The sequence below is a fragment of the Rutidosis leptorrhynchoides genome, chromosome 1 (genome assembly GCF_046630445.1).
Source record: "Rutidosis leptorrhynchoides isolate AG116_Rl617_1_P2 chromosome 1, CSIRO_AGI_Rlap_v1, whole genome shotgun sequence".
Taxonomy (NCBI): domain Eukaryota; kingdom Viridiplantae; phylum Streptophyta; class Magnoliopsida; order Asterales; family Asteraceae; genus Rutidosis; species Rutidosis leptorrhynchoides.
In genome coordinates, this window is record NC_092333.1 from 89,579,324 (window position 1) to 89,595,920 (window position 16,597).

Genomic DNA, 16,597 nt, shown 5'->3' on the forward strand with positions numbered 1-16,597 from the left:
GGATAGAGATTTCGGGCATGCCACTTTGTGCTTGGAAATCTAGTGTGTTCAAGAAAGTTGCCACATTATTTGGTAGATTTATTTTCTTCGATAAGGAGAGTTGTGATGTTATGATCCTTGGTAGGGTGTGCATCGCAACAAGACATAATAGTTGGATCAATGAATGGGTTAACGTTGAAGTTAATGGGGTTTGTTATGAGGTTCATGTACATGAGGTTGGTTCATAGACCATTAAGTTAGAGGAGGAAAAAACTAAAATAAATGAGGAAGATGTCTCTGCACCGCCTTCGGAAGCATACGAATCATCCATAGATGAAACTGTGTTTGAAAAGAAAATGGAGAGCCAGACAAATAATGGTACTAAAGGATCTCAGGAGGAAACTTTTGTGGAAGACAGTACCTCACGAAAGTCAAAGAAATCAGGTTCATCCCCTTCAATGGGTAGTATTTATTCAAAATTTGATTCGGGTTATCACTCATTTCCAGGTTATAATAAAGTGAAAAAAGTGGTCAATGGAAGAGGAGAAATTGTTTATGTCTATTGGACATAAGATAGGTTTTGATGATATCAAAACACGAGAGTTGTTTGAAAAGTTGATGGGTTCGGTGGGGATTACAATGGTTAATCAATGAGGTTACTTTCGATCAATATAAGGGGGTGTAAGAAAAGGAAGAAAAGGGTATGGATAAAAGAAATGTGTTACGCAAATAATATTCAATTTCTAGGGGTGCAAGAATCAAAGATGGAAAGATTGGAGTTGTTTCGTATCAAGTCAATGTGGGGAAACTATTCGTTTGATTATGCTTGTTCTTTATCGAGGGGTATGTCGGGTGGTATCATCTCCTTTTGGGACCCTAGTTTTTTTTTTGTTAAAGAAAGGGTATGGAGTGATGAAAATTACCTAATTGTGAAAGGAAAATGGGTAGGCTCGGATGTTGATTATTTTATGATTAATGTTTATGGACCTCATAATTCGATTGCTAAGGCAAGTCTTTGGGATAGATTGTATACGTTTATTTCAAGTAATGTTGGGGAATTTGTGTTGTTCGGGGACATGAATGAGGTTAGAACGGATGAGGAGAGGTTTGGCTCCGTTTTTAATGGCCATGAGGCAAGGGTGTTTAATTCATTTATTGACAATACCGGTTTGGTAGATCTACAACTAAATGGTAGAAGATTCACGTGGATGAATAAAGTGGCTTCGAAAATGAGTAGAATTGATCGGGTTTTGGTTTCACCAAATGCGTTGCCAAATGGTGATGATTACAAATTGGAAGCTCTTAATTGTATCCATTTGGATCATTTTCCTTTGTTGTTCCATGATAAAAAAGTGGACTATGGTCCAACCCCATTGTGACGCCCCGTACAAAATCATCGTGTACGGTTCATCAACAACAGGATCATTACAAGGTCAAACACTACATGCTGTTTGAAAACCAGTTTGCATTCATAAAAGATAACGTTTTACAAGAGATAACGTGACACAAAGGTCGTTACAAAGCCATTGTTTGAAAATAACATAAGTTACGAATGCAAACGAAAAGTTCCATGATTGAGACATCTCTAAGTAATGCAGCGGAAATCTAACACAACAGGTCCATAACAGCAAGTCTATAACACCAAGATAGCAAGTCTAACAGCGGAAGCAACATCGTCTAAGCACCTAAGAAACACACGCTTAAAAGTCAACACGAATGTTGTTGAGCTATAGTTTGTAATCAGTAAAGTAATGTAGACCACGAGATTTCACTGCTTCAATCAGCAGTTTAAATCAGTATGAAAAGTATATGCTTAACCGTGGGCACCCGGTAACTAGACTTAACGTATGTATATCACCACCTAAAAGTGCACTTGGCGAGTGCGTTTGTCCTCGAAGTATTAAACACCCGTTGAATGCTAGCACGACTAGCCCGAGTGGGGTTGTCAAACCCTATGGATCTATATCTAAGATTCGCGTTCACGGTTCAGAAACCAATGATTAAACGTTACCGAGCTAAGGGGAATCTTTGTGCCGTTATATCACCCACACATATGTAAAGTTTAAGTACTCATGTCTAGTATGTAAAACGTAAAAAGCGCATGTATTCTCAGTCCCAAAAATAGTAAAAAGTAGTAAAGGGATGCTATAACTCACAGTGAATAAGCAGTAAAAGTCGATATGAAACGTATGCAGGTAGTAAGTCGGTCCGAAAGGTCGTCAACCTAAGTCAAAGGTCACTAGGTCAGTATGTTGTCCCAAAAGTTTAAAAGTGAATAAATTAAGTTTAAGTGTCATCATCAACATCATCATTATCATCATCATTCATCAACACTAAGGTAAGTTTAACAAGAATAGAGATCGAAATAAAAGGCTGACTTCGGACAGCTGTTACGACCTCTATACAAATCTAAAAGACGCGTAGTCAGTGTCCATGGATCCGTATTTGAGTCCGCTAACCTCTGACTAATTTTCAGAACCTAAATCGTCTTCGTTTGACCGTGGCGACGGTTTAAGTGCGAGTAGGTCAGAAATTTCAGCACAACGTTACAAAGGCGCAGTGACTTTCGGAAGGCTATAAATCCTAAACCGTATATCGGATTAAGTCGAGGCCTAAACAAAAAGTTATCTACTCGAAACAAACTATCTGAAAATCAATTTTCCAGAAGCCTAGGAGTCTGATCAGACCCTGAAAAAGAGAAAATAAGTGCTCCAGTGAGATTCTTGGTGCTTGATGCTCATCACGGTTCTCATCCTTGATGCTTGTACGCTTCAAGTGTACAACTCTTTGATGTTTTAGCATCACTTTGACCAAGGTTCAACCATCAATACACAACTAAGAGTAAAATCTATCATTTTACAAGTTTTGAACATCAAGATTGCCTCTTTATTGCATAGATCCAATAATGCTTCAACCTTTGTCCTTTTTACACAAGTTTATGTATCTCCATCATATGTGACGATGAAGACTTGATCTTTATCATCACGACAACACAAAAAGGTTCCAAGTAAGTGAGATCTACAATAATAACTTAGATCTCAAGTATTAAGAAAACCCTAAGCTAGAAAGCTTATCTCTTTACAAGATTAATGAGACCATAAGCTAGAAAGCTAAGATCTTTAACAAAATAATGAAAGTAATGAGACCATAAGCTAAAAAGCTAAGATCTTTAACATAATAATGAAACCCTAAGCTAGAAAGCTTGGATCTTTAGTGTTCTTGAAGATCTTGAAGTATAAAGCTTGGATCTTTAAGATACATGAAGATCATAAACACAAATTTTGATCTTTATAACAAAACAAAGAAATTACAAAGTAGATCTAACAAGTAAATGAAGATTCCAAGCTAGAAAGCTTGAATCTTTCATGTTCTTGAAGGATTCAAACCCAAGTTTGAATTTACAAGATATAACAAGATCAAAAGCTAAAAGTTAGATCCAATAAATGATGATGATGATGTCGTGTAGATGAAGGGAAGAAGAAGAGAAAGAAAATTTAAAACTTACACTTTTTTGAGTGAGAAAGACTAGAGAGAGAATTAGAGAGTAAGTGTGTAATTTGTAAATGAAATCAAGTGTGAAATGAATGGGTTAAGCTTGGTATTTATAAGAGGTGAGGGTAGGGGAGAGGGGTTTAAGCCGTAGGATTAGATGGGGGGACAAGGGGGACAAACTTTTGCTTTTTGGTTAATGGTTGTCTAAAGTTGGTGCTTATGTTAGGATCCCATGCAACATTAAGGATAATGCTTAACAAAAATGCTAGTGTGTTCCCTCTAATAAATGGGCATTTGTCTTTCATTATTATGGGTCACTAACTTATTATAATTGGGCTAATTAAATAGTCCACTAGCTAGTGTAGGGTGGGCTAAGGTCCAACAAGGTAGAAAGTCCACCAAGACTAACTAGTGTGCTCTAGTAAATTACTAAGCGTAATTAAGCATCCAAAAACCTAAGTAATTGTTATTATAAAATAATAATTAGTATTTCGTAGTCATAATATTCCAATTATGACCGAAGTTAAACGTGTACACAGTGCGCAGTTCATTCTAAACGTCAAGTGATACCAACGGTCATAAAGGTTTTTGGGGATCAAGTTAAGTACCCTACGTACTTAAAGGCACATTTTCACATATAAACGAAAGTAATCCACATGTAGTAAGATCCCAGAGTATAGTATAGCTTAGTACGCACAAATACGCAGTTTCGTGAAAGCACAAAGCACAAAAGCAAGTCAAAAAAGTCGGTCGTTACATTACCCACCTGTTAACGAAAATTTCGTCCCAAAATTTTAAGCTGAGGTAGATGGTAGAGTTATGAAGATGTGAGAATACTTATGTTTCATCTGATCCTCTCGCTCCCAAGTAAACTCAGGCCCTCGTTTTGCATTCCATCGTATTCGGACGATCAGAATCTTGTTGCGTTTCAAGGTCTTGACCTGACAGTCCATAATTTCGACAGGTTCTTCCACAAAATGGAGTTTGTCGTCAATCGTAAGCTCCTCATATGGTATGACGAGTTCTGGTTTGGCAAGACACTTCTTCAGGTTCGACACGTGGAAAGTGGGGTGAACAGCACTCAACTGAGTCGGAAGGTCCAAACGGTAAGCAACGGGTCCAACACGCTCCAAGACTTCAAAAGGACCAATGTATCGCGGATTCAACTTCCCATTCTTTCCGAAACGGATTACACCTTTCCAAGGTGTGAATTTCAACATAATGCGGTCACCGATTGGAAATTCGCGATCTCCACGTTTAAGGTCGGCATAACTCTTCTGACGTTCACGGGCCGTCTTGAGCCTCGCTTGAATTTGGACAATCTTCTCGGTTGTTTCATGGACGAGTTCGGGATCGGTGAGTTGCTTTTCACCTACTTCGGCCCAACAGATAGGAGAACGACATTTACGGCCATACAATGCTTCAAAAGGTGCGGCCTTAATGCTCGCGTGATAGCTGTTGTTGTAAGAGAATTCGGCTAGCAGCAAGTGCTTCTCCCAAGCCTTTCCGAAATCAATAACACAAGCACGTAACATGTCCTCCAGGGTTTGAATCGTGCGCTCGCTCTGTCCATCGATTTATGGGTGATACGCTGTACTCATATCTAGATGTGTTCCCAAGGCTTCTTGTAAAGAATGCCAAAATCTAGAAGCAAAACGGGTATCGTGAACTAAGATAATCGATAAGGGTACACCGTGATGAGATACAATCTCCTTTATATATAGCTGTGCCAGTCTCTCCATCGTATCAGTTTCCTTCATGGCTAAGAAGTGTGCAGATTTGGTAAGACGGTCAACGATAACCCAGATGGTATCATAACCGCCTACCATCTTCGGTAGCTTCGTGATGAAGTCCATCGTTATTCCTTCCCACTTCCATTACAGGATTTTGGGTTATTGAAGTAACCCAGACGGCTTCTGATGTTCGGATTTGATCTTGGAACAAGTTAAACACTTTCCAACATATGCCGCAACATCCCTCTTGAGGTTTGACCACCAATATTGAACCTTGAGGCCGTGGTACATCTTACCAGCTCCTGGGAGAATCGAGTACCTTGACTTGTGGGCTTCATCTAGAATAAGGCTTCATAAATCTCCATAACTAGGTACCTAAATTCTTCCGGCAAAGTATCGGAGTCCAGTCTCTTTGACCTCAAATCGAGAAACGAGAGTGTTCAAGTGCTCTTGAGAAATATTCTCCTCCTTGAGAGCCTCTTCTTGAGCGCGGATCTGGCTGTTGAAATTCGTCTGAATGGTGATGTTCAAGGCACCGACACGAAGTGGTACCATTCTCTCCTTTCGGCTCAAGGCATCGGCTACAGCATTTGCCTTGCCAGGGTGGTAACGAAGTTCACAATCATAGTCTTTCAACGTCTTGATCCATCGACGCTGTCTCATGTTCATTTGCTTTTGATCAAAGATGTGTTGGAGGCTTTTGTGATCGGTAAAGATAGTAGTCTTGGTTCCTTACAGATAATGTCTCCATAGTTTGAGCGCAAAGACAACGGCTCTAAGTTCAAGATCGTGAGTAGTGTAGTTTCGCTCGTGAATCTTCACTTGTCGGGAGGCACAAGCAATAACCTTCTTCCGTTGCATCAATACGCGCCCAAAACGTTGTCGGGAGGCATCGCAATACACAACGAAGTCATCACTGTCTTCGGGAAAGGATAAAATAGGAGCGGTGGTTAACTTCTGCTTCAGGGTTTGGAATGCCGACTCTTGCTCGGGCTTCCCAAACGAACTTCTTCCCCTTATGAGTTAACGCAGTCAAAGGACGCGCAATCAAAGAGAAACCTTCGATAGTAACCGGCGAGGCCTAAGAATTGGCGGATATGAGTCGGAGTAGTGGGGGTTTCCCACTTGCTGATAGCTTTGATCTTTGCGGGATCGACTTTGATACCCTGATCGCTCACGATATGACCGAGAAATTGAATTTCCTTCAACCAAAATTCGCACTTAGAGAATTTGGCATAAAGTTGCTCTTGCCTTAAGAGTTCTAACATGAGTTGGAGATGTTGCTCATGTTCTTCTTCGCTTTTGGAACAGATGAGGATATCATCTATGAAGACGATAACGAACTTGTCCAGATACGGTTTGCATACGCGATTCATGAGATCCATAAACACGGCAGGTGCGTTGGTTAAACCGAATGGCATCACAAGAAACTCATAAAGGCCATAACGAGTTCAAAACACAGTCTTCAGCACATCGCTCTCCTTCACCCTCAACTGGTGATAACCGGATCGTAAATCAATCTTGGAGTAGACGCTGGATCCTTGCAGCTGATCGAAAAGATCGTCAATTCTGGGAAGGGGATACCGATTCTTGATCGTCAACTTGTTCAGTTCACGATAATCGATACACATGCGGAAAGATCCGTCATTCTTCTTCACGAACAAAACAGGTGCGCCCCAAGGCGATAAACTTGGTTGGATAAATCCACGGTCTAGTAGTTCCTGCAGTTGACTCTGCAACTCTTGTAGTTCGGAAGGTGCAAGTCGATAAGGTGCGCGAGCTACAGGTGCAACTCCTGGCACTAGATCGATCTGAAACTCTACTGATCTCGGCGGTGGTAATCCAGGCAACTCTTTTGGAAAGACGTCGGGAAATTCGTTCATAATTCGTACATCATCCACGCTTTTCTCTTCAACTTCTAGCTTCTTCACATGTGCCAGAATAGCAAAGCGTGTCATACCCCGTCCTAATCCATCTGGACGAAGTCATCAACATTTGGTCCCATTGCGAGGTGCTCTCCTAAATATGCCATGAACGACTCCATGTAATATCTTTAAAATGAGCAAATGCACAGCGAAAGATTTCTTTCATACCTGAGAATAAACATGCTTTAAAGTGTCAACCAAAAGGTTGGTGAGTTCATAGGTTTATCGTAATCAATCATTTCTATAATTTTAATAGACCACAAGATTTCATATTTCAATTTCTCATAAACATCATGCATGCATATAGCCATCTGCATAAAAATCATTCATATGGATTGAATACCTGGTAACCGACATTAACCATAATGCATAGAATATCCCCACAGACATCGACGTCTGTATAATAATAATCTCGAAGTACTAAAGCCATCCATAGACATGAATGGGGGTTGTTAGGCCCAATAGATCTATCTTTAGGATTCGTGTCAATTAGGGGCCATTTCCCCAATTCTTAGGTTACCAGACTTGAAGGGCGATATTCGATTTCGGTAATCCAACCATAGAGTGTAATTTCGATTACTTGTGTTTATTTCGTAAAACATTTATAAGAGCAGCGCATGTATTCTCAGTCCCAAAAATATATATTGCAAAAGCATTTAAAAAGGGAGCAAATGAAACTCACAATACGATATTTTGTACTAAAAATATGCATACGACGATACTGAACAAAGCAGAGTTGACCTCGGATTCACGAACCTATTTCATTTATATATATATATATATATATATGTATATATATATGTATATATATATATATATATATATATATATATATATATATATATATATATATATTAACACATATAAATTGTAATCGAACATATTTATATATATTATTATTAATTGTTATTTTAGTAAATTATATGTTTCATTAATAACTTAATTAATTATATTTATTTTATATACTTAAATAAATAATTAATATTTATTATGAAAATTATTAATATAGTTATGTTAAATATGGTTTTGTATAACTAATAATTAAATGATAAAATAATATTGATAATAAAAAGTTGTTTTATTTTTTAATAATAATAATAATAGTTATTATAATAATAATAATGATGCTAGTACTAATAATATGATAGTAATAATAATAATGTTAAAAATAATAATATTAATGTTAAAAAATCATAATAATAGAGATAATAAAATAATAATGATAATTCTAATAATAATAATGATACTTAATAATAATAATAGTTTTAATAATAATAATATTAATAATTTTCAAAAATAATAATAGGTATTTGTCATAAACTTAATCATACTTTTTCTTAATAATCATAATCATATCATTAACTTATTTTAAATCATAAACTTAATTCTAAATTTTATTTTTAAACCTAACCTTAACATTTTAATAACATTAATCATAATAATAATAATAATAATAATAATTAAAATAATAATAATAATAATAATAATAATAATAATAATAATAATAATAATAATAATAATAATAATAATAATAATAATAATAATAATAATGAGTGGTAAGTAAACTACCTCAAAGGAGTAACCCTAAAAAAAATGCCCAAGTCCGGGTTTGAACCCGCGACGTCCCGCTAACCCGATAACATCCTTAACCACTCCTCTGATCTCGCCTTTTCTAATTAAATCTAGGATTTAGATTTATTAAACCCATTTTTCTGTTTCTATATTTCTTGTCATTCATCACCGAAGGTCATCATCATCATCATACATATCATAATTCATTTCATTCGACATCATCACCATTCATTCGTGTATCAACATAATCATCATCGTATACATCCCATGGTGCCATCATCGTATCAAACCATCATCATATTCATTACTAACAACTTAACATCATCTTCTTATTACATCATCATCATCTAAACCATTGATCATAATACTATATTATCATAACAACTAAATCATCTAAACATTATCATCATCATACGGTAATCATCATCTTTATAACTTTATCTTTACAACTTCGTGAATTAACATTACAATCATCATCACTCGTCATATGTAAGGAAAAAAAAATAGCGGCCTAATGGATGAAACAACATGATCACGTCCCATCTATTCAAAGGGTTATACGGCCCAATAGCAGCCCTTTCTACAAATCCACTTAACTAATTTAATGGTCCATTTACCCATCCCAATTGCAAGTAAAAAAAATTATCACGGCCCAAACTATTTTTTTTGTGTGTACAGACCCAACCGCAACTCCTTTGGCCCGACTTATTATTATATCTCAACAAAGTTACGATTTATATATATACTTTTTTTTATAACGTAAGTGGAATCCACCTCATATTGTCCCTCTTCCATCATCATCAATGGGCATTATATATTGTCTTTGTATAACAGATTACTAGTGATAATGATTATGATATAACGATTTTTAAAATCTTCCAATAATCATCATCATTATCTCGCATAGTTTCAGAAAAAAATATAATAACAGCGGCTGTATTGATATGTATTAGAACGTGATGGTGGCGGTTTGGGTGAGCTTAGGGTGGTGGGCAGTGTTTGCAAGCAGCAACCAGTCATAGCAGCAGCAACAACTAGTAGTTCGTGCAGCTGGTTGTTGAGTCTTTTCTTGACAGAAATGGCTGCGGGTGACAACAGTAGTGGTGGTGTGATCAAACAAAGAGTGGTGGTGATAGATGAGAACGGGTCGGTGAGTGTGATCTCGGTGGTTGATGGAGAGGTGGTGATTTGTTTTTGGTTTCAAAATAGAAAAAGGGAGAGGGAGAAAGATGAGAGATGAAGGTGGTTAACTCACGAAGAGCGAGGGAGATTGAGATGGTTCACGATGGTTGAGGTAGTGGTTAATGGTGAATGAAAGTGATAAGAGTGTTTGGTTTCATATCTATATGTAAATGCTCTATATGTATATGCTCTTGCTCTATATGTATATTTATACAAGTTAGATAATGAGTAAAGGAATAGAAACAGGAGTGAACCTTAGTAGTAGTAAGCGTCTGATTTCATGATTATTCGAATCGAGAATAGAACCGAAACAATAATCATGGTGATGGTTATTCTAGGTGTTTGAAATAGTTGGTGATGATATTTGAGTTTCAATGATTTGTGTTGCTCGATCCAAAACATAAAATAGATATAGCAAGTTTGGTCTTGGTTAATAGGTGACAACGAAAACAAAGGCGACGGGGTTTCTATGGTTATGGTGGTTATTAAACGGGTTGAAGAATAAGGTGATGAGGGAGGAGAAAATTTAAGTGTATGTGTGTATATATAGAGAATAGGTGATGATCGTGTGCATATATAAATGCATATGAATTCAAAAGGAACGAATAGTATTAATAATTCTAATATGCACAGTAATTCAAATAGTAATCTCAATTAATTTTACGGATGATGTACAAATGGTGAACTGTGTATGATTTCAATCATCAAAAAGTAGAATCAAAATATACCCACTAGTAATCAATATGGTGTAATATTAAAACATGTGATTGTCAGTTAGAAATAGTATACAGTCATTAATTTGGTTTATCCTACTGACGGCTTTATTTCAGATATTATTTCGTACTCCGTTGATAAATTAGTGATGATTAAGAGTCTTCGAAAAATTCTTAAATTTTTACAATAATTATATTTATTTATTTTAGTCATTATGGTATAAAATTTGGTTATTAACTATTAAATAAAAATTACATCACTGTCCACGCTCGATTCCAGGTAAAATATGAAAAGTGTTCAAATTTAACAATTAGCTCCTAAATACATTTTTAATAAGCCTATAATTTATATAACTCATTTTCGGATCACCGTTTATTTTAAAATCATATAAGTTCAAATTAAACGTTTCTAAATAATAATCGAAACGTCCAACGAGTATTATAATCATTTAATATTTATTTTTAATATACTCTATATATATATATATATATATATATATATATATATATATATATATATATATATATATATATATATGGATTCATTTTAAATAACAACTTTATTATATCGTTTGTTATTTTACATATTTATTTTCTAATATTCAAATCATATATTACTTCCAATTATATTTCAAATTAAAATATAGGGTTAAAGCCAAAAATAGGCTACAAACTTACACAAATGTACCGATGTCGCTCACAAACTCATTTTCGTCCTACTGTCGCCTACAAACTTATAAAAAATGTGTTAATATAAACAAAATACTTTTTTTAACAATCAACTAAAATGGTTGATTACGTGGCTTCTAAGTAGTCATAACACGTCGGTGATACATCGAAACAGAACTGAAAGTATATGGGCGACATCGGGACACAACTAAAAGTATATGGGCGACATCGGGACATAACTGAAAGTATATGGGCGACATCAGGACATATAAAATGAATAAAAAAAGTTAAATAATTAACTTTACCGGTTCAGTAGGTAACCGGTAACGAAATGTTAACATCGGCACATTTTTTATAAGTTTGTAGGCGACAGTAGGACGGAAATGAGTTTGTGGGCGACATCGGTATATTTGTGTAAGTTTGTAGCCTATTTTTGGCTTTAACCCTAAAATATATATGTATCTATTTACAATTAATTGTTCATGAATCGTCGGAAATAGTCGAAGGGTAATTGAATATATGAAACAGTTCAAAATTTTTGAGACTCAACCTAACAGACTTTGCTTATCGTGTCAAAACTATAATATCGTATCGAGAGTTTGGTTTAAAATTAGTCAAAATTTTCCGGGTCGTCACAGTACCTACCCGTTAAAGAAATTTCGTCCCAAAATTTGATCGAGGTCGTCATGGCTAACTGATGTTTAAAGCTAAGGGGTAAAAAATACTATTAAATTTTACAAGGAAATACTATTAAATACGATACAATTTTACACAAGATATTTATTTATTTAGAGAATGGATATACTTAAACCTTGCTACAACACTTATAGGCAGTGTACCTAATCGTACAGTAGTGTAGTTTTTAGTAAGTCCGGTTCGTTCCACAGGGAAAATCTTTTAATCAAAGCTTAACGCTATATTAGTTTAATTTATAAAAATACAAATATATATATATAAGTAATATTATTATTATAAAGGGGGGGGTTTTTATCGTTTAATGACCGGTTTGTCGATTTTAAAACTTTAGTCGCAGTTAAAACCAAATGTAAAATATTAAATAAATAAAAGACTTAATTTAAAGCATAAAGTAAATAACGATAATGAAATTGCGAATAATAAAAGTGCGATAAAATAAACTTGTGATAATTAAAAAGTACGATAATTAAAAGTGCAATTAAATACAATAACAATAAATAAAAATGTGATAATTAGAAGTGCAATTAAATATAAAATAAAGGAAATTAAATATGAAATAAAAGAATTATGCTTATTTAAACTTCCGTAATCATGATGTTTTACGTGTTGATTTTAGTTTTATGCCCATGGGTTAATTGTCCTTTGTCCTGGATTATTTAATATGTCCGTCTGGTTTTTGTCCATAACAGTCCATCAGTCATAAATATAAAGTGCGAGTGTCCTCATCAAATTATCCTTATACCCGAAGTCAAATATTCCAACTAATTGGGGACTTAAACTGTAACAAGATTTTAATACTTTGTTTAATAATTACACCAGGATGTCGACTGAGTGTAACCCAAGGTTTTAATACTTTGTTAACAATTATGCCAAGTGTCCTTGTACATAATTTCACCCATGTTTTAATAATTCTAGTGGCTATTAATCCATTCCCGTGTCCGGTTAAATGAACGATTATTTGTACATATAAATATCCCGCCCATCGTGTCCGATTGAGTGTATATGGTTATTTATAGGGACGTCCAATTGTAAATCTTTATATTAACATTAACAAACTATCATTTAGTTAAACAAATATAAAGCCCATTAATAGCCCATAGTCTAATTTTCACAAGTGTCGTTCTTTTGTCCAAACCCCAATTATGGTACAAAGACCAATTACCCAATTTTAATATTTTTAGCCCAACATCATGATTACTTCGGATTAAATAAGCATAATAATAACTTAGCTACGAGACATTAATGTAAAAAGGTTGAACATAACTTACAATGATTAAAAATAGCGTAGCGTTACACGGACAGAATTTCGACTTACACCCTTACAACATTCGCTAACATACCCTTATTATTAGTATTAAAATTAAAATTAAAATTAAAATTAAAATATAAATATAAATATATACTACATATATAGATAGAGAGATTGAAGGATTAATGATATTAAAAATGATCAGAATTCGTTGGGTTTTATAGGGATTTTCGAATTTGGCTGCTCCGCAACTAGCGGCATTTTTGCTCTTCAAACTCCGCGAGTCTCGGAGTTTGAAATTCCAGCTCATTCCATTTTGGCTCCTTTCTTGCCGACGGATTTTTATATAAATATAATATATATATAATTTATATAATTAATTATATATTATATTATATTTATATACATAGTTAACTCGTAATTTTTAGTCTGTTACGTCGAGCGTTGAGAGTTTACTCATGTCCCGGTTCCGGATTTTTGAACGTCCTTGCGTACAATTTAATATCTTGTACTTTACATTTTGAATCTTGTACTCTTGTAATTTCGAGACGTTTCTTATCAATAATTGGAATCACTTTGATTGTATTTTGTACTTTTGAGCTTTTTGGACCTTTGCGTCTTCAATTCGTCGAATCTGTCTTTTGTCTTCACCTTTTATTATTTAAACGAATATCACTTTTAAATAGAACAATTGCAACAAAACCTTGTCTTTCTTAAGGAATAATGCTATGAAATATATGTTCGTTTTTAGCATTATCAAATATTCCCACACTTGAGCGTTGCTTGTCCTCAAGCAATATAGTCTTGAAATACTAGAATCACTTCTTTATTCTTCACACTTTGTACATCAGTGATTTCTATACGGCGGTATAAACAATGGTAGTAACGATATGGTTTACAGTCCCACATGACTATAAAATTTTGATCCATTAAGGAAATTGGATCTTTATGAAAACATTTGATCTTTTGAAAATTTTAATCTAGCTTTTACCCTAGATAAGTTTTTCGGAATAACCCTTCACCGGTGTTTGCAAAATATTTTTGTGAGTTTGGTGGGTTTCAGATTTGAAAATTTTAGCTCAAAACTTGTGGTTTTGTGTCACCCACTTGCTAACCTTGTATTAGGAAAGCAACACATCCAGTATACTTGCTCCGTATATTACCTTTCGGTAAACTACCGTCCGGTTATAAAGGAAATCGTTGAACAAGCAACTGTTAAGGCAATGTCCCCTGAAATGCTTTTAATTATGGTCTATAACGTGTCGGACGCAATTACTATCCTTTGTAGGAGCAATAGTAAAGCTCACCCTTATGATTTTTCGGTCTGGCACAAGGTCCTGTCTTCGACCATGCTATGCAACCACCGTTCTTACGGTTGACACCCGATTTGGTTCAGATGACCTAATGAATTCCAGGTGAATTCCTAAGATTTTACGTTCAATGGTAATGAACGCATTGAAAATGGGTTTTCAGAAAACAAATCGGTTTATAATTTGATCAAAATATTTTCTCGTTCAAGCTCGAGTTTAGATATCATTGAATTCCATGAGTTTGAATTCTCAATCTTTAAGGTCAATCTCTAGGATTGAGTAATATCAGGCTTAAAAGCTGATTTTTGATCTTTTAAGGAGATTATCCTTTCTGGGGATCTGATTTATTAGTCTTATCAAGCTAATTTGCACGGTGCCCCCCATTTTACGAGATAAATCCTTCTCATGGTTAGGATAAATCTGACCACTTGGCGACCCTGTTTTATGCCGAGGTCCGTAGATTTCCTGCTGATTTTAGTGATGACTTTTCTAGATTTTTCGTCAACCTACAGCTGGTCTGGACGACAACTTCCTGACCTAAATCAAGAAGCGCGTTTCTTTTTTGGAAGACTTTACTTCCTTTTAATGATGGAATTGATTCATCGTGTAGATCCATCTCTTCTTTTCTTTCATCGGGTAAAACAGTTTAGTTTAGTCCAAAGCAAAAGTATTTTCAGTTATTTGTTACAGAAATATGTGACATATGTTTAAAATATCTTGGTAAATTTTCCCACACTTGGCTTTTATTTTCCTTTTTATTGTCCTCTATTCCATTTTAAATGAATTTTAACATTTTGGTTTGTTTCTCAATTTATGTCCTTTCTGAGGTAACAATAATTTCGGTGTTAAAACCTAGTTTTATCGTTCATAAATATGTATAAACATGATTTTGAGTTCATTTAATTGAAAATTTTGAAAAATTTTACTAGAATTGGGTAGTCAGTATATAAGACTAGGGCTGTTCTTTATTATCAGAGAGCACTAGATTCTAATACAACTACTACTTTACTAGTATTTCTAATGGTAACCAAGTGTATAAAGTAAAAATTTTAAAATTCAAAATAATTTAACCCCTTTCCACACTTAAGATCTTGCAATGCCCTCATTTGCAAGAAATCAGTAACAATTTAAATTATTGAGGGTGATTTGTGTGAAAATGATTAAATTTTACCAAAGTTTCCAAACATATTGGCGTTTGTTTGCTGAATGATAAATGGTGCATATCATTTGTTCATTCCGTCTTGTTGTTATATCACATTTATTTTGCATCTTGTTGTCAAAATTAGTTGCTTTTGCTGAACTTAATGCCAGTTTTTGAAAATGCGTTGTTTTACCCTGTTGTGTACATAAGATAAACTGCAAACATATATACATATTTTTGAAGTTTGGTATATTACCCCACATTCAAACATTATTAAAATCTAAAAATAAATATTTGTAAATTATAAAAACTAATACAATTCTAACATAAGTATTAAATGTATCAACATTACAAATTATAAAATAAATAAAACTAAGTAGACTAGGGATGATACTGATACCAGTAGGGGTTCCATGCATAACCATATGTGTTATAAAATGCTTCGGCTGGGTTATACGTAGGATACGGTGGTTGGATCTCTATAGACCAGGGAGGAAATACGGGCGATGGAGTAGGAATATAGTTTCTACCTATTTGTTAGCAATTACCTATGATTTGGTTTTGATGAACTTGCCAATCTTCAAATGCTCGATGTCTAGCATTTTCGTACTCTTGTGAAGCTATAAACCTTTGCATTTCTGTCATTTCATTTCCCCCTCCCACATTACCTTGCTGTTGGTTTCTCTCAACCTGTGGATGTCTACCATGGTATTGTACTGCGGCGTTATTTCGCCTCTTCAAAACCTTCGCACCATGATATACATTTAAACCTATTGTATCGTGGGGTTCTGGTTCTTCGATTAATAATCCCCCCGACTTATATCCACATCGAGATATTCAGCAATCAAAGTAATAAATATACCACCTCCTATTATGCTATGCGGTCTCATCCCCCTAACCATAGCTGATAAATAATAACCCACACAATAAGGTATA

The 16,597-nt window shown here is 34.7% G+C and overlaps 1 protein-coding gene across 1 annotated transcript; it reads left to right on the forward strand.

Moving 5' to 3' along the window:
• Nucleotides 1–629: 629 nt before the first annotated feature.
• LOC139886611 (uncharacterized) lies at nt 630–9,941 on the forward strand. Its single transcript, XM_071870514.1, has 2 exons — nt 630–1,341; nt 9,655–9,941. The coding sequence occupies exons 1-2, from the start codon at nt 630–632 to the stop codon at nt 9,939–9,941; spliced, it is 999 nt and encodes a 332-aa protein (XP_071726615.1).
• The last annotated feature ends 6,656 nt before the right edge of the window (nt 9,942–16,597 follow it).

Bases quoted from the DNA above. Each gene is read 5' to 3' on its own strand.
- LOC139886611 (XM_071870514.1), top strand. From the start codon at position 630: ATGAGGTTACTTTCGATCAATATAAGGGGGTGTAAGAAAAGGAAGAAA. The intron at 1,342-9,654 runs GTCCAACCCCAT...GATATGTATTAG, and splicing joins TGATAAAAAAGTGGACTATG to AACGTGATGGTGGCGGTTTG.